Here is a 27,944-nt window from a genome sequence, read left to right as displayed (position 1 = left end):
CTACTCCTCCAGCTCTCTTCTCGTTTGCATTCTGAGACGGCAGAATCTTTCTTCATCATCATCGTTTTTGTTGCTGCTGCTGCTGCTGCTGCTGCTGCTACTGCTACTGCTACTGCTTCTGTAGGATCTATCCTGAATGAACGTGATTACCTTGGAATCCATTTCATCCATCTCGAGGCAGAGACAGGGATGATTCACCTTCAGTGAATCACCCCACATTTTCTCACACATGTCAGTTCCATTGGCATACATCTAGAATTCGGAGTGACATAGAAATAAATAAATAAATAAATAAATAAATAAATAAATAAATAAATAAATAAATAAATAAATAAATAAATAAATAAATAAATAAATAAATAAAATCGAGAGAGTCCAGAGATATTTCACAAGAAGAGTCCTCCACTTCTCTGCTCGCAATAAAATACCTTATGCCACCAGACTCCAAATTTTGGCCTTAGACATCTTAGAACTACGCAGACTTCAATCTGACCTAAGCGTAGTACATAAAATTATCTATCACAATGTCCTAACTGTCAATGACTACTTCAGCTTCCACCACAACAATACACGAGCAAATTATAGATACAAACTCAAGGTAAACTGCTCCAAACTTGATTGCAGAAAATATGACTTCAGTAACAGAGTGATCAATGCCTGGAATACACTACCTGACTCTGTGGTTTCTTCCCTAAACCCCCAAAACTTTAAGCTTAAACTGTCTACTGTTGACCTCACCCCATTCCTAAGAGGTCTGTAAGAGGCGTGCATAAGTGTACCCACGTGCCTACCGTCCCTGTCCTAATATTCCTTTTTTACTTACTCTTTTCATGTATCCAAATTATGTTTATACTTTTACCTGTTATCTTATATATATGACAAATAAATGAATAATAATTAATAAATAAATAATAATAAACAAATAATAAATAAATAGTCTAGTTTATAGTATCATTTACCATCAGAACCACACTCTCCTCCTTACACTTCCTTTACATCTAGGTTATTATGAAAAGAAAGGCAGGATGTGGTCCAATTCAGATGGGAGGGTGGATTGGGGAACTAGTTTATTCAGCTCATTCAAGACCCAGAATGTACACCATACCAGAAAACCCCTAATTGCTTTATTATGAGGTTAAAAAAATGAGATGAAAAGAAACAAATCTTACCCAACCCTTTGTATAGAATCTTAGCCTCTCTTCTTTTCAGCTTCATAAACAGAGCTGTACCTTATATCACACCAAGGTTTTTGAACCATTCAATCCAATGTTTTCATTTTGATTAGTAATTCTTTCTGAAATAGGGGGTGGGCAACCTTTGATAGCCAGGAACTGCACAGTTTATTATCATACTACAATATTTATGCATTTCTAGTTTCAAAACTGGGAAACAATGGGGGTTATTATATTAGGTCATTGTGATCAGAGTGAATTAATTGTTCCTGCTGCTTCTGCTGCTGGAGGATCTAGCCTGAGTGAGCTTGATTGTATTGGGATCCATTTCATCCATCTCCAGGCAGAAATAGGAGTGACTTATCTTCAGTGAATCGCCCCACATGTCCTCAGGAAGGTGGCTTGAGAGCCATGTGCATCATTGTGATTTCAGTTTGTTTTCATTTGCCCTAGAATCTCTAGCAACCATTTTTCTAATTTTCCTTTTATCTAGAGATGCATGAGATCTATCACTGAATTGGCCAATACATGCATTTCTAGATGAGCCTTCCCATAACAGACATCTTCCAGATTTCTAGCGGCGGTGTTGATATCCCAAAATATAGTAATGCATTCCTCTTTAAATTAGTGTGATATAGAGGTACCTTGGTATTCATCATTAATTGGATCCAGGGGGCACAATGAATACCAAAAGCAATGAATTTTTCCCATAAGAAATAATGGAGTGAGTCACAAGGCAGCTGATACCAACGAATTCTAGTTTGTGTGTTGAGTACCAAATAAAGGATGAATATCAGGACAGAATTTTCATATCAAAATATGTTGAGTACCAAATTTGATGAGTTACAAAGCAGCTGAGTACCAAGGTACCACTGTAATTCCTATACTATATGTGCAAAATGACAGAAGAGTCCCTTTGTATAGTATTAATATATCTTTTGTTTGGAAAACACTAGTTTTAGATTAACCTATTTTAAAATAAATATTGGTACATTATCTTACCTTAACCTTCTCTTAACTGAATTTAAAGTTTGGAAGCCAGATTTCAAAATTGTGCACTTAATCTGCATTTTAACTCATACAGCAATATTGGTGAATTATTTAAAAGAATTATTGGTGGCATGCACTAGCAATACTAAAATATTTTAGAATTTAAGAGAGGGTGAATATAAGAGTTTCCTCTTGTTAAATTAGATTAATTTGTTAGATTAGAGCGCTAGCACTAAATACAGGTAATTCTCATGTTACAACTACAATTGGAACGAGAATTTCTGTTAGTAATCAAGGCAGTTGTTAATGTTAAAGTCATGCCTGATTTTTATGAACTTTTCTTGCCATGGCTGTTAAAGAAATCACCAGGTTTGTTAAGTGAATCATGTGTTCATTAAGCGAATCCAGCTTTACCTATTGACTTTGCTTGTTGGAAACTGTCTGGGAAGGTTGCAAAAGATGATCATATGACCCCAGGATGCTGCAACTGTCATAAAAACATGCCAGTTGCCAATTGTCCAAGGGAACATGGGACATGGGGATGTTGCTGTCACCGTAAGTGTGAGGGCCGATCATAAGTCACCTTTTTTTCAGTGCAGTTTAACTTCAAATAGTAGCTAAATGAACGGTTTTAAGTTGGGGACTATTTGTATAGAAAGCCATGTGACACTTTAACATTAGGGTACTATGTATGCCTCAGAAGTAGCTTACTGTACAATACATTACCTCACTGATTAGGATGCAGTCATACTGACAGTGATTCTCTCCTTTATCATCAATTGCCCAATCAGTCAACCAGTTGCTGACACAAGTGTGATCACTTTTACAAGCTTCATACCTATAAGAGAAAACACAAAAGTAGAGGCCTTATCTGTGTTTTTACCACCCCATGTAATTCAACATAGAATAATTTTTTATTTAAAAAAAAAACCAAGTCAATGCTCCTCCAGGATATGATTGGATATTGTTCTTTACAAATGTACAGGGCAGTTTAAAACAAGGAAATTTTCAGGACAAGGAAGGGAAGAAAAAATAATATACCTAAAACATGTGGATTATTACAATGATAGAACGTATGTTAAAAAAGACCTGTAACTTTCCTAGGTGATAGTTATTAGACTAATAAGTAGGGAAGAATACTTAATGACTAGAGTTGTGGTCAAATCCAAGCTTCTAAAGAGTGATATTTTCTCTTCATCATTGCAAGGGCAACCTAGGGATGAAAATATTCTAGCCTGGAGAGGTAGCCCTGGTATGGAGCTTACAAAGTGCACTTCATTGTTTCCATTTCTCATTTCTCAAAGTCCGCCAGTGGCTTTAACCATATAATTGGCAGAAAATTGGAAAGGAAGATCAAAAAAGGCCACTCTGTTACTATCATACTGTATATTACTAAAGGTTTTGAAATAATACTTTGCAGCAACATGGTTGGTAAAACCAGAGGTGGTATGCAGCAGGTTCTGACTAGTTCTGGAGAACTGGTAGCGGAAATTTTGAGTAGTTCAGAGAACTGGTAAATACCACCTCTGACTGGCCCCACCGCCATCTATTCTCTTCCTCCTGAGTCCCAGCTGATCGGGAGGAAATGGGGATTTTGCAGTAACCTTCCCCTGGAGTGGGGAGGGAATGGAGATTTTACAGTATCCTTCTCCTGGAGTGGGGTGGGAATGGAGATTTTAGAGTATCCTTCCCTTGCCACATCCACCAAGCCATGCCACGCCACCAAGCCACACCCACAGAACCGGTAGTAAAAATTTTGAATCCCACCACAGGGTAAAAGGCTTCTTTGAAAGTTTTCCACAGCCCTACTACCTCTATCTAGAATTTATGATTGTGTGGGGTTCTGAATGAAGCCAGGTTCTTGTGTTAAGAACCTGAAAACAGAAAGTAGCATCACCTGAAAATTTAAGATTCAGTTAAAATAAAACTATGCTAGCCATTCCCAAAATCTTCAACATGTCCAGTTAAATTTTTAATTTTATTTTTTGAATGTCAAGACTTTTGCCAGCACCAGCTTTCAAAAACACTTGAAAACATCAAAAAGTACAGAAGAACTTCAGGTAGATCTATAAACTGGCAAACAAAAATTGGCAGCTTGATCTATGGAACAAAACTATTATAAGACAATAATAGCAATAACAATAATAACAATAGAAAGCCATTTCAAATTCTTTTTTTCCTAAGGAATATCATCTTAAAATGAATGATGCATAGTATCACAAGAATTGTAAATAATGCTCTGTTCTACCCTGGAAAAATGCATATGGGTTTACTTCTCAACGTTAAATGCTAAGAGAAAATTACTGGTAAGTTAATGAGATTTTAAAAATAATGAAATTGCATTGGAAATTTTAATTTCACCCCAAAGAATGAAAAATTAAAATTTAATTGCAAACAGAATCTTTTTATTTATTTATTTTGAAAAGAGCAAGAAGATCTACCTACCAGTTATCACAGAATCTTTGGCATATGGGAACAGAAGAAACAGCAGCTGGTTGTCTGGGATGAGCCCAATGAGCAATATTTGGTGAGCACCTATAAAAGCACTCTATTTTCTTCATGTAAGTTTCACACCTGTTTTTATGGAGAAAATATTCACCGTTATTATATGAAAAATCTTCAACAAACCAAATGGAAAATTGTTTGGGAAGTTTAATTCAGTTGTTCCTTAGACTTGTAATTCTAAAATTATACTACAATTTTATTTAAGTAAATATTAGGTTTCATATCAAGGCTACATTAATACTTTTTAATCTCATTGATAACCCTGGATAGCAACACCAAAGGGCTGAATAGATGGTTTATTATTTATTTATTTATAAAATTTATAGGTCACCCAACTTACTCCTTTTTTCACCTAATCTCTCTTGCTACATTGTCTTAATTACAGTTAGTCCTTGACTTAACAACCACAATTGAGCCCAAGATTTTGGTAGCTAAGTGAGACAATTAAGTGAATTTTGCCCCATTTTACCTTTCTTGCCAAAATTGTTAAGTGAATCACTGCAGTTCAGGGGTGAAATGCTCTAAAGTCTACTACATGGCATAAAACTATTAGTAATTTTAATTAGGTTTTTTATGGTTTTAGTATGTATTTTAACTAATGGGCCAAATTGAATAGGTTTTTTAATGGGTTTTTAACTGTATATTGTATGTTTTATTGTGTTTTTACTTGACTGGAAACCGCCCTGAGTCCTTCAGGAGAAGAGCGGTATAGAAATTAAATTATTCTTATTCTTCTTATTCTTACCGGTTTGCTTCGCGCGTGGATGCGTGCAAAGTGCTCATATGCACCAAACTCATGCTTTGTGCGCATGTGTACCACAGGCACTAAGAAGCCTTTTCTGAGTCTGCAAAGGTAAGTAGAAGAGTGAGGGGAGGAGAGAATAGCTGTGCTGTGTGATTTAGATTCTCTAGAAAGCAGAATTTCCTGCTTTCTAGCGAATATAAATTGCGTGGCAAGCTGATTGTCACACAGCTAATCTTCAGAACTTTTTAAAAACTTTTTTAGCATTTTTTTACTATCAGTTCCAGAGAACTGGTAGTAAAAAAATGCTTAAAAAGTAAAAAAAAAAAAGTTTCAAAGATCAGCTGTGCAACGCGCGATCGTCAGAACTTTTTTTTAAAAAAAAACATTTTTTACTACCGGTTTGGGAGAACCGGCCTGAACCGGTAGCATTTCACCTCTGTTATTAAATTGTTAAATTAATAAACGCTTGTTAAGTGAATCTAGCTTCCCCAATGATTTTGCTTGTCAGAAGGTCACAAAATGTGATCACGTGACCCTGGGACACTGCAACCATCATAAAGATGAGGCAGTTGCCAAGTGTCTGAATTTTGATCATGTGATCATGGGTATGCTGCAATGGTCGTATATGTGAAAAATGGTCAAAAGCCACTTTTTCAGTACCATTATAACTTTGAATGGTAACTAAATGAACTGTTGTAAGTTGAGGGCTATCTGTATTTGCCTTAATTCAATTAATATACGGTAAGTCACTTTGGGGATCTTTAGATTTTGGACGATAAGAAAAATCATTAATATAATTCTACTTTTGGAAGAAGAAGAATAACAGCAACATTTGGAGCACAACTTGAATATCATCAACATTAACAAAATTACCATCTGTCAATTGGAAAATGCTGCTTTTATTGAAACAGCTTACATCCTGCAACAATACCTTTAAAGGGTATTATTTAAAGGGGCGTGCATAAGCGCACAAACGTGCCTACCGTTCCTGTCCTATTGTTTTTCTTTTCTTCTTTCTATATATATGCTTATACCTCCTTATATTTACCCATATATGTTCATATACTATATAATCTTTTGTATGATTCCTACATATATTGTTGTGACAAAATAAATAAAATAAATAAATAAAATAAAGCCATCAAACAACATCTGCCTATCCTAGGTCTTTGGTAAAGACCCAATAGTTGGATAAAAATGTCAAATCTAGTCTAAACATCTGGCTGATTGCACAACAACCATAATAACGTATTAAATGTATACATACGTCACCCAATTTCCAGGGATTCATTATGTTATCTATAGTTACAAACAGCAATTATGGCAGAATTATAGAAATAACATATTTCTAGAAACATGTGGAAAATAAAAACAAAACAAAACCTACGCTGGGCTAAGATTTCCACATCTGTTCCAGAAGGTAGTATCTATTTTAACGACTGGTGAAACAGCCAGACTTTCTGTAATGTCTGCATAGCAACAGGCGGCTGTGGGAAATTAAAAACCAAAGAATTATTAATAAAGGCTTACTTTCTAACACAATTATAAGTGTAAGGCCTCTGACCTAGTTAAATACCCACAAAAGCCAAGGTTGTTACAACTGGAATTAAGTTGTGGGGCACTTTTAGAGGAAGAATTGCTTTGTTCCCCTTCTTGCCAATCCTCTTGAAAATTCAGCTTGTCTGTCTCCTAAATCCAGGAAACTCTCAGAGATCTGACAGCTAATTAATACAGTAGTTGCGTTTTCATGCCAACATCTGAGCAAAGACAGATTTTGGCACTATGTAATTGTTTACTTATTTTGCCTGTGATTTCATACCTAAATGTGCATGTCCTTCCCGTCTTAAAAAAATCTCTCTCTCACCCCCCACTTCTCTCCTCACCTTTCTTTGTCTTACTAAAAAGTGTTACATGACAACCTCAGCTAGGTGGCAGAAGTGGATGCCTATGGGCCCATCTGTAGTGACTATGTGTCTGGGTGTCTCTGGGTGTGCAGCAATTTTTTTTAATTTGGAATGTAGGAAGAATTTAAGAATTGAAATAGAATAAAATAGATATGTGGGGAATCTGTAAAACAAAGAAAAGAAAGAATTTAACTGAAAGACAAAAGTGTGATTTTGTGATCCATGGGGAAGTGACAATATACTGATAGTAGCTTGAAAGGAAGTATAACACTTGTGTCAGAAATTATGACTTGATAGCATCTATACTGTTGTGCAAATGTTGGAAAGTAGAAATTTCTATGGTGGTGATAGTTGTACAGTAAGCTGTAGTGAACCATGATAATAAAAGAACTAGGGATAAGTTTGAAAAAAAATGTGGATCATTCTTTATTCTATTAGCAACTATGAGTGGATGGGTGGGAAAAGATGAAGGTAAATTTGGTTTGTTTACTTCTATCCTTTTGGGTCAATATTTGGCCTATTTTCTCCAGTCGGCACTGGAATGTACCAGCTCCATGTTTGCACAGTGATATACCTGACCTGAGCAGCACTGGCTCCCACCTCACTCGCTTTTACTTACTGAATTACCATACTTATATAAAAGAAGTATGTTGAGATGATTTGTTCTATAGAGTGGATGAATGAAGAGCTAACTGCAAAACCAGTATATGAAGATACTGTCTGTGAATGGGATTACAAAGGCCACTAGTCATGGTTGGAGGGAGTCCATGAGATACTCAGAAAAGTGAATTGAGAAGTTTAAAGAGCAAAATTAAATGTGTGAAGTGATATATGGATATGTATGGACAAACAATGATTTATAAGGATACAAAGTATGAAGAGACGTCGCGAATGATTTTGGTGTAAACTTTTATCATTTTTCTTTTTGTACTTCTACTTTGGCTTGAATTTCTTGGCTTATTCTTTTTTATTCTTTTCTATCTTTTTTTATTTTAATCTCGACGGTCCCTGTACTTTGTTATTATTTCATCACAGAAGTAATCAGTTAACCCCTAGTGTGCATACATGTGGGTATATACAATACACACACACAGACACAACTGTATCATGACATTGAGCTCACATTAGTGGCATGAACAAATGATAAAAGTACAAAGTAATCAGCCTGTTGGCCATATACAGTCTAATTTTTGACACAGTTTTGCAGCACTTACATTTGGCATATAGGGTACATTCCTGCAGGTATTTCTCTTGGGTAGGCCTTGGCTTGTGGCCAGCCCCTCTCAGACATGTTTGTCTCTTTCCAATGCTGGGCATTAGGACAGCAAGCAACAGGAGCACTGAAAATCGCAACATCTTCTTTTTACTACTATCCTTGTTAAGGATCCTGTATGGAAGATGACATTTTAATCATAATGATGGTTTATGAAATTTAAGGGCAGGACAACCTTAATGTGAAATGTCAGAAAACATTGCAACTAAAATCTAGTAAGGGGAGCATGGTTTTCCTTCTTATCTTCCTTAAACAATTGAACTGAAAATTTATTTATTTATTCAATTTAAATTTTCTGTTCAAATAAATGTGTAGGGAATTTTGCTTTAAAGCAAATATGGCTCAAAGAGCAACCAATTATTTTCCTGCCTCACCCCTTTCCTTCTCTAACTCTCTTGCCTGAAGAAGAGTTCGAGAAATTAGAAAGCTTCCAGTAAGTGTATAAAATGTGATAATGATAAAATATGATTCCTATAAATTTGGATTTTTTTTTCTCATGGTATATCTTGTACAATTATTGTTGCTTTTGAACTGAGAATATCAGCATACCTTGTGCAACTATTTCAATTCAAGAACTTTGTTTGCGGTTTCCATATCTCAACTTTCTATAAAGAGGACAGTGTGGACAAAGTCTCCCCATAACAGGCATGTTATATACACCATATTTTTTATATACACCATATTTTATCTCCCATCTCAGTATTGCATCCCAGTATGCATCCTACCTCTCAGGCCATAACATAAATAAATAATAGTAACTGGGGTTGAAACAGCTTTTGCCATTATGGGAGTGGCCAAGTAATTAATGAGAACTAACTATGTACTATACTACATTTCGGGCCTTGTCCGGTTCTGGGGGGGGCCTTGGTGACATCTTGGGCCCCCGCCCTGATGGAAGAACATCCAGTCACCCGGAGGAGGGGTGACTTGGCGCAGGACGACTTCAGGGGGCGTTGGGAGGAGCCCCGGAGCGTCCTGCTGCAGCGGTGATCATGGCGGCCTACTGGGCGGCTTGCCGGCTTGCCGGGCGGCCGCGGCTTGCCGCCGGCCTTTTCGGCGGTCTGGCGGTCTGGCGGTGGCGGCGGTGGCGGCGGCGGCGGCAGCGACGGCGACAGGGGGTCTCTGATGTTCAGGGCCCCCTTAGACCCCGCCCGTGGGAGGAAGCAGTGGCGGCCCTGGCAGCTAGCCGGGCGGCTTATTGGGCGGCCTGCGGCTTGCCGGGCTGCCGCCAGCCCTTTTTGGCATTCTGGCGGCGGCGGCGACGGCAGCGGCGGCGGCGGGGGCCTCTGACACCTTGGGCCCCCTTAGATCCCCGCCCTGATGGAGGAGGCTTCAGTCGTGGAGGAAGATGGATGATGGGCGACTTCGGGGGCGAGGGGAGGAGCCCCGGAGGAGTTGCGCCCAGTGGAGATCTGGAGGGCCTACCGGGCCCCCGTTGGCCTTGTTGGCTTTCTGGCGGCGGTGGCGGCCTGGCTTCTTCGTCTGGCGCTGGCGTCGGTGGAGTGACTGGCGTCCCTTCCTAGATGGGGGGGATGTCGGTGGCCTCATGCGGCGGCGATGGGGCGCCTTTGGTGGGGGCGGGCGGGCGGAGGTGGCCGGTGGCGGCGGCCTGCCTCGGCGCTTCAAGGCGGCGGACGGCCTGTTTAACATCTCTACCATTGGTCCGTCCCCCCCTCCTTCTTCCTTAGTCCACCCCTGACTATTTATAGGGGGTGGTGAACTGACTGAATGAGTGGTTTTGTTTTCTACCCCACGAGGATCACTATTGACTGCTTCCCATCAGGACTGACTGACAGACTGGTTGTGGTCACTGTATCATCTGTTACCATCTTGACCGGCCCAGGATGGGCCTCCTGCCGGACTTTCTTGGTGATGCGAACGCCACGGCGGCTGACCTTCTTGCCCTGCGAGATGCCCTCTCTCGCGGGTTTGGCCTCCATACTATCGAGGCCCTACCTTGGGGATGGGCTTTGGAGCCCGGAGAGGTGGCATGCTAAAAATAGGAGGCTTAGGGGCTTTTTAATTAGTTGTTTTAAGAGATTTTTTAAGGGGAGTTTTAATGGGGATTTTAAGGGTTGGGAGGGGGGGGAGGGATTCGACGGGTAGGGGAGAGAACCCGTCGGGGAGGGGGGGTGGGAGGGTTAGGGCGGGTATTGGGAGTAGCCCGCCGGGTGGGGAGCCAGTCCTTGCGCGTGCTCGTGGCGGTTCAGTAATGGGTTCGGAGGTTATAGGGGGGGATTGCGTTCCTTTTGGTGAGGGTGGTTCCATTTGCACGGTAAGTGGGAGGGGCAGATATGGCGGAAGGGGGGGACTGTATTGTTCTGGGGGGCGCGCGCTCGATGTCTGCAGGCGATCGCGCGCCCCGATCCCCCTCCCTTCTTCCGTTCCCCGGATGGTCAAGACCCTCAGAGCCTGGGCCTTCGTCTGATGTTATGCAACGCACGGTCCGTGGCCAATAAGGCCCCCCTAATACATTATCTGATTCAGGGGGGTGCCGCGGATATTATAGGTGTTACGGAGACCTGGTTGGGCACTGAAGGGGGCGTGCCCCTGGTCGAGATGTGCCCACCGGGTTTCCGTGCATTCCATCAGCCGAGGGCCCAGGGTAGGGGTGGGGGGGTGGCGGTTGTTATTAAAGAGAGTCTAGAGCCGAGGGAGACCACTGTACCTCAGATTGCCGGGTGTGAATCCCTCTTTGTGAGGTGGGGTCATAGGTGTCAGATGGGCTTGCTGGTCACGTACCTGGCTCCTTGCTGCGTGACAGCCGCCCTGCCCGAGCTCCTGGAGGTGCTGGCTGGGGTGGCAGTTGAGACCCCCAGACTTTTAGTCATGGGGGACTTTAACTTGCCATCTTCCGGCTCGTCATCGACGGCAGCTCGGGAGTTCATGGCTTCCATGACGGCCTTGGACCTGACCCAAGTAGTTGATGGCCCTACTCACATTGGGGGTGGCACTCTGGACCTGATTTTTCTCTCTGGTCAGTGGTTGAGAGATCTGGACTTAAAGGAAATAGTCACTGAACCTTTGTCATGGTCAGATCACTCTCTTCTTCGCCTGGACTTTCTGACCGCCATTCACCACCCCAGGGGGGCGGAGCCGACGTTGGTTCCGTCCCAGGCGCCTGATGGACCCGGATGGGTTCCGGACGGAGCTTGGGCCATTTCCTGAGGGTCTGGCTCACGGCTCGGCTGAGGAACTTGCGTGTCGTGCCTTTGCGGCCTCTGACCCGGCGCAGGTCCCAACCGGCTCCTTGGTTCTCCGAGGAGCTGAGAGGGATGAAGCGCCGGAGAAGACGCCTAGAGAGTTCCTGGAGGTCTAGCCGTTCGGAAGCTGATCGGACACTAGTGAAGTCCTATACTAGGACTTACCTAGTGGCATTGAGGGAAGCGAGGCGTAGCTACGCCTCCTCCCTCATTGCATCGGCAGATAACCGCCCAGCCGCCCTGTTTCGGGTGACTTGCTCCCTCCTACACCAGGGGGAGCGGGATGACCCGTGGCAGGGACGTGCTGAGGAGTTTAACGGTTATCTATACGATAAAATCGTTCAGCTTCGGGATGGTCTGGACCAAGATTGCGGTGACGCGGGTGAGATGCTCGAGGGTGGTCTTGGCGATATTGTTTGGGATGAGTTTGACCCTGTGGCTCCCGAGGACATGGACAGGTTGTTGGGTAGGCTGAATGCCACCACGTGTTTACTGGACCCGTGCCCCTCCTGGCTGGTGCTGGCCACTCGGGAGGTGACACGAGGCTGGCTCCAGGCGATTACGATCGCTTCTTTGGTGGAGGGCGTCTTCCCGGCTGCCTTGAAAGAGGCGGTGGTGAGGCCCCTCCTTAAGAAGCCTTCCCTGGACCCGGCTGTTTTAGGTAATTATCGTCCGGTCTCCAACCCGCTCGCGAAGGTTGTAGAGAGTATGGTGGCATATCAGTTTCCTTACACCTGGATGAAACTGTCTATCTAGACTGCTCCAGTCCGGTTTCCGGCCCGGTTACAGCACGGAGACGGCTTTGGTCGCGTTGGTGGATGATCTCTGGAGGGCCAGGGATAGGGGTTGTTCCTCTGCCCTGGTCCTATTAGACCTCTCAGCGGCTTCGATACCATCGACCATGGTATCCTGCTGCGCGGTTGGAGGGATTGGGAGTGGGAGGCACCGTTTATCGGTGGTTCTCCTCCTATCTCTCCGACCGGTCGCAGTCGGTGTTGACAGGGGCAGAGGTCGGCCCGAGGCGCCTCACTTGTGGGGTGCCGCGGGGTCGATCCTCTCGCCTACTGTTTAACATCTACATGAAGCCGCTGGGTGAGATCATCAGTGGTTTCGTGTGAAGTACCAGCTGTATGCGGATGACACCCAGCTGTACTTTTCACACCGGACCACCCCAACGGTTATCAAGTGCTGTCCCGTGTCTGGAGGCCGACGGGTCTGGATGGGGAGAAACAGGCTCAAGCTCAATCCCGCCAAGACAGAGTGGCTGTGGATGCCGGCATCCCGGTACAGTCAGCTAAATCCGCGGCTGACCATCGGTGGCGAGTCATTGGCCCCGATGGAGAGGGTTCGCAACTTAGCCGTCCTCCTGGATGAACGGCTGTCTCTAGAAGATCATCTGACGGCCGTCTCCAGGAGAGCGTTCTACCAGGTTCGCCTGGTACGCCAGTTGCGCCCCTTTCTGGACCGGGATGCCCTATGCACGGTCACTCACGCACTCGTGACGTCTCGCCTGGATTACTGCAATGCTCTCTACATGGGGCTCCCCTTGAAGGGCATCCGGAGGCTACAGTTAGTCCAGAATGCGGCTGCGCGGTGATAGATGGAGCCCTCGTGGCTCCGCATGACACCCATCCTGCGCAGACTGCACTGGCTACCTGTGGCCTTCCGGTGCGCTTCAAGGTTTTGTGACCACCTTTAAAGCGCCCATGGCATTGGGCCGGGTTATTTACGGGACCGCCTACTGCTACCGAATACCTCTCACCGACCCGTGCGCCTCACAGAGAGGGTCTCCTCAGGGTGCCGTCAGCGAGGCAATGTCGTCTGGCGACGCCCAGGGGAAGGGCCTTCTCTGTGGGGGCTCCCACCCTCTGGAACGAACTACCCCCCGGACTTCGTCAGCTTTCGGACCTTCGGACCTTCCGCCGCGGGCTTAAAACATACCTATTTAATTGTGCAGGACTGAGCTAGATTTTAAATTTATGGGTTTTAATTGGGTTTTATTTTTATATTTTAATAACGGGCTTATAGAATAAGTTTTTTAATTGTTTTTATATTGTATTTATGTGTTTATGTGTTTTTTAAGTGCCTGTAAACCGCCCTGAGTCCTTCGGGAGATAGGGCGGTATATAAATATGATTAAATAAAATAAATAAATTAGTATTCTGAAGTGGCAAATTGGGCTCCAGCACAAAATCTCCAACTTGAAAAGGTTTTGTGTTCATTGCTTTGTGTACCGTGTAATCTTTGGTGTGTATTAATAATCAACAGGCTTATTTACCCTGTTGGCTTTCTATATTTATCTTCTCATTAACAGAATATATATGCTGCTTTCTATTACTGGTATGAATCCCAGCAAATGACATAGAGAAGACACAGACACTTGACTTCTTAATATCTCTTGAGGAATCGAGATATTTTTTGGGTTCCAAACTTTCAGGCCATTGCAGACTATGAAGAAGCTAATGCTATTTCACAATATAGAATATAGAACAATAGAGTTAGAAGCAGGGGTGAAATCCAGCAGATTCTGACAGGTTTTGGAAAACTGTAGTGGAAATTTTGAGCAGTTCGGAGAAATGGCAGCGGAAATTTTGAGTAGTTCGGAGAACTGACAAATACCACCTCTGGCTGGCCCCAGGAGTGGGGAGGGAATGGAGATTTTGCAGTATCCTTCCCCTGCCACGCCCACCAAGCCACACCCACAGAACTGGTAGTAAAAAAAATAGGATTTTTCCACTGGTTAGAAGGGACTTCAGAAGTCTTCTAGTTCAACCCCTCGCTCAAGCAGGAGACCCTTTCAGTATACCATTTCAGTCAAATGGTTGCCCAGTCTTTTTGAAAACCTCCAGTGTTGCTTGATTTCTCTTTAGTTGTATTGCAACAATAAAACATTGGAAACATATTTTTTTTTATCTGAGAAACTTTGACCTGGAGTAATACACAGTGTTGCATAATTTAAAAACTTTTCTGTATTAGAGGATACTTAAAGTAGAGTAACAATTGGTGTATATGTGGCATATCCTTTTGTTTGCTAATTTATAATGTACAAGAATACCAGAGCAAGACAACTTTTTTCCAGGTAAAGTTCAAATGGGCCAGAAAGCAATTTAACTCCAATCTCCAATCTCCTTGACACAATAAATAAATTAAACATTCAAAACATGAATTAACACATATTTCCAATAATTAACATTTGATTTTTACAGGATGTGAAATGTAGATGATTTGGTTACTGAGGCGTTAAGAAAAATTAAGCATTCCCTTGCTTAATTCTTTTTAATTAATTCTTCCACTTAAACTACAATTCCAAATTGTTGATAAATGTCATTTTTTCCCCTAGTATGATTATTAACTGTGGTAGTTTTAGCATAATATGGATGGTAGTTATTTGAGCATTACAAGCACAATATCTGTTTACTGATGATCTCATCATCTTCAGGACATACAATAACTATATATATGGGGGGTGTACGTGTGTGTGCGTGCCTTAGAGTAGGTGTTGACTCCTGGTGCCTGCCTGGACAAATCCCTTGTAGTTTTCTTGGCAAGATTTCAGAAGAGATTTGTCGTTGCTTCCTCTTCCTAGGGCTGAGAGAGAGTGTCACTGGCCCAAGGTCACCCAGCTGGTTTTGTGCCTTAAGGTAGGACTAGAATTTAATCTCCCAATTCTTGGCCTTGTGCCTTAATTGCCATACCAAACTGGTTCTTGCGTCCCTGTCTTATATTAATTATACTACATCATTGCTACTTGTGCATACAGTTTAGCAAACATGATCATTTAGTTCCATTCAGTTATTCTAAAATTAAAATAATACACTGTCATTTTATGGAGTTTCTGGATTTTATATTCCTTTTGTTTTGGGGAATTGGTATTTAAACATCCCTTATCAATTTAGCTTCCTTCCACACTCTTAACTGTTTTTACTACCCAAATTCCTAGAAACAATTTGAGGCCAGTTTGTGATTATTCTCATGTCCATCATCCTTGAAATGCAATGAAACCATATGAGAACTAGTACTCTTCAACTAACCATTTTTAAAGAATAGAATAGAATAGAATTTATTGGCCAAGTGTGGTTGGACACACAAGGAATTTGTCTTGGTGCATATGCTCTCAGTGTACATAAAAGAAAAGATACCTTCATCAAGCTACAACATTTAACATTTACAACACAAATTATGGTCATAGGGTAAAATTTAACACTTAATGAATGATAAGCAACAAAAGTTACAGTCATACAGTCATAAGTGGAAAGAGATTGGTGATGGGAATGATGAGAAGATTAATAGTAGTGTAGATTTAGTAAATAGTTTGACAGTGTTGAGGGAATTATTTGTTTAGCAGAGTGATGGCCTTTGGGAAAAAACTGTTCTTGTATCTAGTTGTTTTGGTGTGCAGTGCTCTATAGCGACGTTTTGAGGGTTGGAGTTGAAACAGTTTATGTCCAGGATGTGAGGGATATGTAAATATTTTTTCAGCCCTCTTCTTGATTCATGTAGTATACAGGTCCTCAATGGAAGGCAGGTTGGTACCAATTATTTTTTCTGCAGTTCTAATTATCCTCTGAAGTCTGTGTCTTTCTTGTTGGGTTGCAGAACCGAACCAGACAGTTATAGAGGTGCAGATGACAGACTCAATAATTCCTCTGTAGAACTGGACCATCAGCTCCTTGGGCAGTTTGAGCTTTCTGAGTTGGCGCAGAAATAACATTCTTTGTTGTCCTTTTTTGATGATGTTTTTGATGTTAGCTGTCCATTTTAGATCTCGTGATATGATAGAACCTAGAAATTTGAAGGTTTCTACTGTTGATACTGTGTTGTCCAGTATTGTGAGAGGTGGAAGTATGGGAGAGTTTCTCCTAAAGTCTACCACCATTTCTACGGTTTTGAGTGTGTTCAGTTCTAGATTGTTTCAGTCGCACCACAAGGCTAGTCATTCGACCTCTCGTCTATATGCGGATTCATCATTGTCTCGAATGAGACCAATCACTGTTGTGTCATCTGCGAACTTCAGTAGTTTAACAGATGAATAGTTGAAAATGCAGTCATTGGTATACAGAGAGAAGAGAAGTGGGGAGAGCACATAGCCTTGGGGGCCCCCTGTGCTAATTGTACAGGTATCTGATGTGATCCTGCTTAGCTTCACCTGCTGCTTCCTGTTTGTTAGGAAGCTTGTGATCCACTTACAAGTCTGTTCAGGTACCTGTAGCTGGTTTCGCTTAGTTAGAAGAGTGTCTGGAATGATGGTATTGAATGCTGAACTAAAGTCTACAAAGAGGACCCTTGCATAGGTCTTTGGAGATTCAAGATGTTGTAGGATGTAGTCCAGAGCCATATTAACAGCATCATCTGTTGATCTATTTGCTCGGTATGCAAATTGCAAGGGGTCTAACAGCGGATCCGTGATGGTTTTCAAGTAGGAAAGCACTAGCCTTTCAAAGGTTTTCATGACTACAGATGTTAAAGCAACTGGTCTGTAGTCATTCAGTTCCTTGATGGTGGGCTTCTTCAGCACTGGGATGATGGTAGAGCATTTGAAACAAGAAGGAACATAGCACATCTGTAGTGATTTATTGAAGATATGGATGAAGATGGGGGCCAATTTGGTCAGCACAGACTTTTAAGCAAGAAGGAGTTATCTTGTCTGGGCCTGGAGCTTTTCCTGGCTTTTCTCTGTGAAATAGGTCCTGCACTTCCTTTTCTGTGATCACTAGGGGTAGTAAACCCAATGGTATGAGGTCAGTTGTAGGAGGCATGGCTGTTGTTGGTATGTCTGAGATGGGGGTTGTGGAGATAGGTGGCTGTAGTTTCCTTTCAAACCTGCAGTAAAACTCATTCAGGTCATCTGCCAGATGTTGATTACCTTCAGCCTGGGAAGGAGGTTTGCCATAGCTGGTGATATTTTTAAGAGATTTCCACATGTTTGCTGGTTCATTTGCTGAAACCTGAATCTTTAGCTTTTCAGAGTAGCTTCTTTTTTCTGCTCTGATCTCCCTTGTTAGTACATTTCTGGCCTGATTGTATAGCATTTTATCACCTTTTCTGTAGGCTTCTTCTTTGGAATGATGTCGCTGCTTAAGTTTAGGTGTGAACCAAGGTTTGTTGTTACTGTATATTCACAAGTTATAAATGTGATAAATAAATAAATAAATAATGAACCGGTAGAAGGCCATAAAAATGGTATCTGATTGGTGACCTGTCCCTATTCACAGTCTATTTCATTCTCTGATTAAAACAGTGGTGGGATTCAGCCAGTTCGCACCACTTCGGGAGAACCGGTTGTTAACTTTCTGAGCAGTTTGGCAAACTGGTTATTGGAAGAAATCATTAGGGCAGAGAACTGTTTGTTAAATTACTTGAATCCTGTCATTGGATTAAAATATTTGTAATGCACTAGGAGAAGGAGCATGGCTTTATATTTATTAAAATAGCAGAAAATTTAAGCTTATTTCCAGCAGGAATTACGCTACATTGTATAATACACTGTAAAATGTAATGATAATGTGATTTATATTGAATAATATAGTTATTTTTATTTAGCATGTTGTATGAACACACCTACCATTTATTAACTATACCTAGGGTGCAATATGTTGTACAAATTCCGCTATTACATAAAGAAGATTGTTAATATATAGCACAGTTTCATATCTGATGCAAATATATATTAAAAGTAAAAACAGGCCTGATATTAAATGTGTAAATGCATTTAATGTGTTACTTCTCTTTGAATGGTAACAACTTGGAGCGGAATGAAGAGAAAGAATAAAGGAACAATGCCTCCAAGAAAGGAGACTAGCTGTTTACAGTATGTAAAGGTCTAACTCAAAAAGCCATTATGATACCCACTCATTTTTCCTTCCAAATGGGAAGTTTCCATCATAAAGTACTGAAGTTCCATCCATTTAGGTAAAGATATGTTAAAGCAAGCATTACAGAATTAGTAGTGGTAATTGTTCTAATTAATCAATTCTAAGGCAAATGAAGCCAAATATAACCATTGATTGCTTACCTCTTTGGCTGGCCTTCTGTTCCTTTCTTTTCCCTCTAGAAGGAGCCTGAGTAAAAAAAAAGTTTCTGGCCTTTTTGGTCTATTATACCCTCTATATATACTGATTGTCAGCAAAAAAACATAGTTTGCGAAGTAAAGATTCCTAGACTTTTGCAAAAGCTAACAGACTTATCTCTGGGTCATTTAGAACTGGGATGTTGACCAACTTGCTTTGTTAGATTAGAGAAAACATTTTAACTCTAGAAACAGCCAATCAGAAACCTCTACAGAAAGCCTGAAAACTTGCAATTCATCTAATAAAATGCTATAGTGCTACATCAATTGGAAGGTATGCTCATATTCAGTTAGAGCCGGAACATTGGCCATTCACTGATTTCAACAATTAGGTATACAGTATTGATCTTAAGGCTGCAGAATTGTCTTTGAAGTATAAAGCTGGAACAGGTCCCACTTCTTCTTTCATATTTTAGAATCTCCTTTTAGTTAAGGGTATAAACTGACTCAAGCAGCTTGGGAATCAGCTTTCCTATTAATAAAACAATAATTATTGAACATGTAGGATGCTATTTGATGTGACTGTGCTAGTTATGCAGATGTTTCTACTTAAAATGTCAGTTACATAACTCCATTTTTGATACTCTAGGAATAAGACTGCAAAGGTTGGGGAGTGTCATTGTAATACATCTGGAACAGTGGTGAAATCGGAAACGGTTCACTGGCTGTGCATGTGCGGTGCATGCCAAGCATGTGCTGCATGTGCGCATAAACAGTGCACACCAAGCACACACTGCCTGCGCATGCGTAGTGTGCACCAAACACACGCTGCACATGTGCGCATGTGCAGTACGCACCAAATGTGTGTGTCGTGTCCCACTCCTCCTCTGATGGCCGGGTCGGGGAAGTCTGTATCAAGCGTGGCCACAAAGCCTCTGCAGCTTTGCCAAAGTTCTGTCAGAGTTCTCAGGGCAAGCAGGAGTCCAAGATGTGACTTCAGCAATCCAAATTAGACTTTGCCTGACTCAAAGAATGCCAGAAAGCAGATCCTTTATATAGGCCATGGGGTGTGGCTCCATGACTCAGCACTTATCCAGGCCTGCCCCTCCCTTCCTTTTGCTGATGTCGCCTCTCCATTCTCCGGAAGCATGGATCCATCCACCCTCCAGCTGCCGGCAATTCCAGCTCGTGACTGGCTTCATGTTCCTCATGTTCACATGCTGTGTGGGAGGGGTTTATTTGCTCAGTGTGTCCGGGCATGGTGCCAGGACTGGGGGCTGAAGGCATGCCAGGCCATTTGTCTTGCTCGGTCTGTCCGGGCATGGTGCCAGGACTGGAGGCATGCCAGGCTGTTCGTCTTCATTATCCGTCTCTGGCTGAGATAACAGGAGATGAGAGGGGCCCGGCTGCGGAGAGGGGGGCGGCCGAGGCACAACAGTGTGCTTCACACAGAAAAAGGCTTGGGAAGGTAAGTAAAACAGTGAAGGGGGAAAACAGCTGTGCCGTGCGATTTAGATTTACTAGAAAGCAGGATTTTCAGCTTTCTAGCAATTTTAAATTGTGTGCCACAGCTGATTTTCGGAAATACCAGTTCAGAGGAACTGGTAGCTTTTTTTTTTAGTACCGGTTCGCCTGAACCAGTAGTTTTTATCACTACCAGTTTGCCCGAACCAGTGCAAACCGGTAGCATTTCACCACTGATCTGGAAGATACCAGGTTGGGAAAACTTAGTTACAAAAAAGCCTGTCATTTATTTTATTTAGTTATTTAGAAAATTTACATTTCTTGTTTCTTTGAATGTGGAGCAAAATATAATTATTTGCCCTCTTTTTGCTTGTTTTCAGAAAACAATTCAACATTTTATATTAAAAGGCATAATAAATACTACATATTAAAAAAATCACAATCCTTGAAATCAAAACTCCACACAAAGATCATTTAAAATTTTTCTATGCATTTTATAATGAATTACTAATGATCAGATTAACAGGTAAAAATTAAGAACATCTTAGGTGTTACCAATCTGTATTTGCTATCTGTTAATGATAGGATCACTTTTTTTTTTGAAGAGGCAGCAATTCCACAAGGAAAGAGAAGGAAAGTACTAAATCTGCCATTTTTCGTGAAGCTGGGCACCAAGTTTTTGATGGCTGAAGTGATGCAGAAAACATTGTTCCCAGGACAGAATTATAATAATTGTACATTTATTAAAAAGTGTGGTGGTGTCTAAGCTCAAAGGTTCTAGATTGTGGGTGAAAAAACAACATAAAAGTTTCTATGATGGAATTTAATTTATATTTACTTAACAATACCAAGTAAACAGCATGCCTTGAAATTTTGTGTCTGCAAAGATAAATATAGTAGATAAATTATAGTGACAATTTTGTACAGAAATGAAGGCTTGTTACCAGACAACCAAAACAGCAATGCATTACAAAACTATTTTATTTTCCTTTGTTTCTTTCCCCCCCAAATTGCCACATATCAACTAGGGTTCACAAATTATAATATACTATTATGTGTTTTATGGCATAACACATGGTATAAATTAGCCTGTCAGTTTATGTTTTCAGTCTTTTCCTATGATTCCAATATTTTGCATATATTTTGACACAACTAATTAACCTTTATGGATGTATGTGAAATATTCCAAAATGTCTTTTATCAGTAAATGTCCCACCTCACTCATGGAAAGTTCTTTCAGACAAGATATTAGCAATATATTTGAAAACTGATCAGGTCAAACTGACCAGGACTATTTCACCCAGATGATAAGTAGTGATTATTACTAAAGCTCTGCAAATATAAAGTCAATCTTTAACAATTTTCCTGTTTTTAAAAAAAATCTATATATTGATTTCTTCCCAAGCTGAAAACTCTAATATGGAGCAAGACTGACAACTGAGAATAATGTTAACATCAAGACCAGTCACAGAATTCTTGTTAAGAGAAGATGAAAAACAAGAAATAGCAATAGCACTTAGACTTATATACCACTTTACAGTGCTTTACAGCCCTCTCTAAGGGGTTTACAGAGTCAGCATATTGCCCCCAACAATTTTACCAATCTCAGAAGGATGGAAGGCTGGGTCAACCTTGAGCCTGGTGAGATTTGAACTGCCAAATTGCAGGCAGCCGGCAGTTAGCAGAAGTAGCCTGCAGTACTGCATTCTAACCACTACACCACCGTGGCTCATATCCAATACCGTAATAGGTTTAAATAATACAGCTGTAATATAGTGAAATGTAGTTATTGAAGAATATTTAAAAATGAAAATTTATTTAACATACAAAATGATATTACTATAATGAATTGTATTTCAGTTAATGGCCATCTCCCCCCAAATTATTTGTCCATGGATTTAAGAGACTAGGAAGGTGCTTTGTATCTCACCCATAGTCATAGCCTAAAGGATTTTCAGCCCCATTTTCTTTTCCTAGGGAAGTATGACTGGCTTCCTGGCTGTCCTGTTTAGAGGAAAATATTTTCATCTAGGTATATATATGGCAAATATTTAACCAGGTCAAAAGATACTATCCAACAATAACTGGAAAGCATATGAGATAACTTTTGTAAATTTTTGTATATACAAATTATGTGTGTTATTGCTTTTATAATTTTTAAATTGTACCTTCCATTGTCACATTGTTTACTTCTATGGATCATAGATAAAAATACTAAATGAAAGCCTAGCTAATTGTGAATAGAAGCATGCATAGTATATGTGCATTGGTATCCAAAATAATACATTTTATTAATAGTATAAATATATGCATGTCTACTCAGATAGAAACCTAATTTTAAAGTATAGTCACTTGCAACAACTTAAAATTGGTTTATTAGTTTATAGCTGTTCCACAATTTGCTGCTCAATGTTGATGCTTAATGTTTGAAGTGATATAATAGGAAATTGTGGGGAGGAAATAATATTATATATATTAAATCAAATTGAATTTAAATCATATTTACTTTTTATCCTGAGAACTGGCCACATTTTGGAACATGATCCTATCCTTGGACTGCTATGATTAAACAGAAGTTCTCTCTGTTCAAATTTCTTAATATTTGTTTTGCTAAGCAAATAATATTTTGTTATCAGTGACTTCATTTGTTGTACAAACTTAACAACTGCATAAAACTCAGAAGAAAAAATTAATCTTTTATGGGACTAGCAGAAAACTATTTAAGAAAGAACTATTCAAAAATGGTGATGGTTAGTTTACTTGTGAAAGCTCTTTGCTTTGATGTGTAAGTAGCCAAACCAATTCAACAATAAAGGAAAAGCACTTCATTTACTATAACATTCCCTTCAGTTGTAACTTTGATGGTGTGTATCTCTGCCATGAATATTGCTGATAAGGTTTCAGTTATAATGGGCTATTCTATAAATACTCCTGTGGCAAAGAATACAGGTTGACTTATGACGGTGCTTAACAAATGTTCAGTTACAATGAGCTTGAAAAAAATTATTTACAATCTGTTCCTGAAGTTATGACTTCCGCACTACATTTGTAATAATGTGATTGCATTTTGGTTGCTTGGCAACCAGCTCACATTTACAATTGGTTGCAGCATACTACAGTCATGGTGATTGCTTGTTATGATTTTTTTGCCATTTTTCAGCAAAAAAATTGCCCATTTGACAAAGGAGATTCACACTTATGAGCAGGTGGTTTTCTTAACAGCTGGAGTGACTCAATGTCATAAAAACTGTTTTGGATTGAGTCTGGTCATGTGGTGCTTTGACTCAGAACTGCAAAAACATATGACTAAAATTGTGATCAAATTGTGGTTGTTAAGTAAAGGTTCCCCTTGCACATACGTGCTACTCATTGCCGACTCTAGGCAGTGGTGCTCATCTTCATTTCAAAGCCGAAGAGCCAGCGCTGTCTGAAGACGTCTCCGTGGTCATGTGGCCAGCATGACTCAACGCCAAAGGAACACGGAACGCTGTTACCTTCCCACCAAAGGTCGTCCCTATTTTTTCTACTTGCATTTTTACGTGCTTTTGAAACTGCTAGGTTGGCAGAAACTGGGACAAGTAATGGGAGCTCACCCCGTTACATGGCAGCACTAGGGATTCGAACCACCGAGCTGCCGACCTTTCAATCAACAAGCTCAACGTGCTAGCCCCGAGCCACCGCGTCCCTTTGTTAGTTAGTTTGTTAGTTGAGGACTATTTGTATCCTAAAAACTCACAGAAACCATTATTTTCTTTAGTAATGATAATTATTTCAAAAAATTCATCATGCTGCTAGCATTTTTTAAAGACTTCCTGAGATTAGTTGTTAGCTCTTCAAAAACAGATCAACCAAAATTTTATTCATAGAATTTAGAAGCTGTTGTGAGAGAGACTGGCTGAGCCACAGGGAGGAGTCAAATGGGGAAGTACTCTGAAATCCCTATGTGAGCATAAGGGAGCAAAGTCTGACTCCCTTTCAATGCCATTAAATCTTATCTAGTTTTACCCAGGTACAAACTGTCAGAGAAGATTCTAGTGTATCAGCTTGAGCAAAAAACAAACAAACAAAAAATCTCAGCTAATTGAACTCTTCATGTGTGAATCTTTTTTTTAATTTTTTTTATTTTTTGAACAAATCTACATAAAAGCATCTTCAATACAACTATGAACAGTGTGTTGGTTGGTTACAAATCTTTTGTGCATTTTCACATGTTCATAACTTATAATTTATCTAATTTCACATTTTACCATTCTAATATATATCCAAGTGTTTTAGTCCATTAATCATTTATTTAACTATATATATTTGTTCCCTCACTTTGTACAAAATGTTCTGAATTTTAAGTTAACTTACATTGTATCATTCATTTCATCATCCTGAATCAAACCAATAATAATACATTATATTTTGTATATTTTGACAATTCTTACGTTATAGAAACCTCTATCAAACTTCATTGGCATATTTTTTTATCTAACCATTGGTAAAATAAGTCCCATATCTTGTAATATTGTTTATCTTCCTGTTCTCTAATTTCAAATGTCAATTTGCTTATTTCAGCACATTCCATTATTTTCCTAATAACTTCATCTTGCGTTGGTATTTTCTCATTTTTCCAGTTTTTAGCAAACACAATTCTAGCTGCTGTTACTACATTCACAATCAAATACCTCAATTCACTATTGTATGTTTCAGGTATGATCCCCAATAAAAAAACCTTTGGTTTAAAATCTGTGTTTTTTATCATTTTTTCCAACCACGTGTGGATTTTAGTCCAGTATTTTTTAGCTTCTACGCATGTCCACCACATATGGTAATATGAACCCAGTATCTGATGACATTTCCAACATTTTTCAGATTTATTCTTGAACATTGTGGCAATTCTCGTCGGGGGTAGATGCCACCTGTAAAACATCTTATACAAATTCTCTTTATGTACACCCTGAGTCCTTCGGGCGGTATAAAAATCTAAAAAATAAAAAAATAAAAATAAATGTGTGGATCTGATTGTTTGTGCCTCAGTTTTTCTCCACTGTCTCCTTTCCAAGAAGTTACCCTGACATCAAAAACCAGAACAAGCTGTTAATATTTGACAGGATGTGACCGTTATGTAATTTTGTTGCCTGCCTTGCAGCTGGAAATCCACTTTCAGACCAAACTCCAGACACGGGTTCAGAAATAGCTCAACAGGTCACAGACACGGAACGTTCCACATTCACAACCCATTAGGCAACTCAAGTAGGTATCTCAAGCATTGGTACCCACTCCCACAACTCTTCTTCACCACACATTAAGGATAGTGGTAACGTTTATCCTGTTGTCAAGCGATATGTTCTTGCAGGAAAAACAACAACTGGGGCTGGAAACCCCACCAATCATTGTCCTAACCTAGTCTTATATTTTGGACAGTAAAGACAGCAGCAGTGGTCAGCTGCATAAGGATCAGCAGTGGGGCAGCAGAGCAAGTTGCACCAAAACACTTTCCTTCCAGCTTTGACAGAACTGGAGAATTGCACTGGCAGCGCTCTTAGGAGCCGCAGCTGCTGAACGGCTATTTAGACACGAAAGCCCTAAATAAGAGTGGGTTAAGGCGAGCTGACAGGAGAGCTTCACCAATAGTCTTTTAAGCATTTTTAGTGGATCTCTGTTACGCCATCCACCTTTGTATTTATATAGATCCACACCGTCCCGTCATACTTTGCGAGCCAATTCAGGTGCGGACACACTTAAAAAGAGTGTCATTTTTTCCGCGCGGTCCCGTTCCCCCTTAAGCTCTCCTTTTCCCTCGGCCCCGCCTTCTTCATTCTATAAGCCCCGCCTTCCCGGAGCTGGCCCCGCCCCGCCCCTCGAGTTTCCTCGCGCGCCGGCAGCCCCTCCTCTCGCGATACGTGGCCGAGGGGTGGGTGGTGGGAGTGGGCTTGTCGCAGTGTCCAGAGTGCTCGCCGCTGACAAGAGCGCGGAGCGATGCCTGCCTGGCAGCTCAACGGGGAGAGAGGCGCTTCCCGGGATCGTCTCCCCCTCCCTCCGCGGCCATGGCGGGCTGTTTAGCTCGCGAGCCCCCACGCTGAAAAGTTGTCGCTGCCGCCACCCCCCCCCCCGTCATGAAGAAGGGTCGCCCTCGGGGAGAAAAAGCGGGGCCCTCGGGGCTCTCGATTCCCCGGAACCTGGAGCAGCCCACCCGGGTCCCCTTAGATGCTTCGAAGAGAAGAGCCTATGCGGCGGCGGGCAGTGTGAGAGAAGCGGAAGAAGCGGGTCCAGGCAGCGCCGCCTGTAGGGAGCCGCCAGAAAAGGTACTGCGGCGGCTGGCGGGTCGGCGGGTCTGCCTTGCCGGGGGGCGTCGGTACAGCCAGGGATCAAGATGGTGGGGGTTGATTATGGAGGCTTTACGTTCGGGGTGTGTGTGTGGGGGGGGAGAAAGAGATTTCTAGGGGTACCGTGATGGCTGGTTGGAGTCATCCAAGGTGGACAGCCGGATGCTCCTCCTTCACTGCAAGGGGAGACGCTGGCTGGGTGGAAAGGGGCCGTTGTGGTGGAGATGCTCGTCCAGGGATGCCGAGAGAGGCTTCCTCTGCTGTCAGAAAAACTCGTGGAAACTTCTGCTTGCCTCTTACGAAGCCCAAGAATAACACCACCCAGCCTTCCTTCTAGGCTAATTGCTACAGTGGAGGATGTTCACATTGGATCCCTTTAGGATGGGGACATGCCTTGCAGGGTGATTCCTACAAATTGGCTCTGTGGTGGGTAGCTCTAGGGCATTCAGATATTTGGTCCAGATCAAAGAACATCTCCGTTAAAGGACATTTTGGTTTAGATTAGTAGCGCTTCTGTTTGGTATTCTTTATTATTAGGATAATTTGCCCCAGTAAAAAAATACCTATAAAGCAGCTATGTGGATGGTTTATCTTCTTCTCTAGAATAGAATAGAATAGAATTTTTTATTGGCCAAGTGTGATTGGGCACACAAGGAATTTGTCTTGGTGCATATGCTCTCAGTGTACATAAAAGAAAAGATACCTTCATCAAGGTACAACACTATCTTCTTCTCTAAAAGTGAAAGATTAATTATATAATGGATAAATTTACATGTATGATCTAAAAACCTCCCTGAGGATGTTCCAGAGGATGATTTATATTACATTATGCTTTGCCTGGCTGAGGGAGCTCAAGGTTGTATACTACAATAGCAACCTTCTCAGGTAGCTTGGACTAAGAAATAATAGTTGGGTCAAAATTTCCTGTTGAGTTTAGTAGTTAATTAAGGACTAAGAACTAAATGATAATTATTCTTGCAGGATAAGTACTGTACCTATTTGAACATCCCCTCAAGTGGGCAAAAATAAATGGTGTGTGGACTGGTGGAAGGAATAAAATAACCTCTCTTGTAATAGAGGATTCATTAAGGATCTTTTGAATAGGTACTCTGAAAATAGAGGTTTTATTTGTACAGTATTAGCCCTGGTCCTATGCATGATACCATAGCAAGTACCATTAAATACTTAGCTGTAGCTGATGCATGAAAACCAATTTGACAATTGGTGTTCCGAATCAGTGAGATGCCAGCATATTAGACATTAGTAATGACTGAATATGAAGAAGTAGAAAGTGGGATAGTCCCTCTTTTTCTGGAAAATTGTATTGACTGACTACTATTCATATTTTAAGCCAGAGAACACTACTTCACA

General features: G+C 41.2%; 2 protein-coding genes across 10 annotated transcripts in view; one reads left to right on the top strand and one right to left on the bottom strand.

Moving 5' to 3' along the window:
- LOC131196306 (riboflavin-binding protein-like) lies at nt 1-27,715 on the bottom strand. The gene is made up of 6 exons (XM_058178933.1): nt 26,697-27,715; nt 8,531-8,703; nt 6,800-6,899; nt 4,608-4,736; nt 2,889-3,000; nt 1-252 (listed from the first exon to the last, which is right to left on the bottom strand). The coding sequence occupies exons 2-6, from the start codon at nt 8,670-8,672 to the stop codon at nt 1-3; spliced, it is 735 nt and encodes a 244-aa protein (XP_058034916.1). The 5' UTR covers nt 8,673-8,703; nt 26,697-27,715.
- The window catches only part of MAST2 (microtubule associated serine/threonine kinase 2), a 178,369-nt gene continuing 176,571 nt past the window's right edge, over nt 26,147-27,944 (top strand). For 7 of the 9 annotated variants that reach the window (XM_058178904.1, XM_058178902.1, XM_058178898.1 and 4 more), the window contains exon 1: nt 26,147-26,552. In XM_058178904.1, coding sequence (XP_058034887.1) covers nt 26,364-26,552 — 189 coding nt within the window. In that variant the 5' untranslated portion in view covers nt 26,147-26,363. The remainder of the gene's footprint in view (nt 26,553-27,944) is intronic. The other 2 variants (XM_058178906.1, XM_058178905.1) reach the window with 1 other exon arrangement.

This window comes from Ahaetulla prasina, chromosome 3 (assembly GCF_028640845.1).
Source record: "Ahaetulla prasina isolate Xishuangbanna chromosome 3, ASM2864084v1, whole genome shotgun sequence".
Taxonomy (NCBI): Eukaryota; Metazoa; Chordata; class Lepidosauria; order Squamata; family Colubridae; genus Ahaetulla; species Ahaetulla prasina.
Note: the sequence above shows the minus strand (reverse complement) of the source record. Positions and strands in the feature narration are given on the sequence as shown.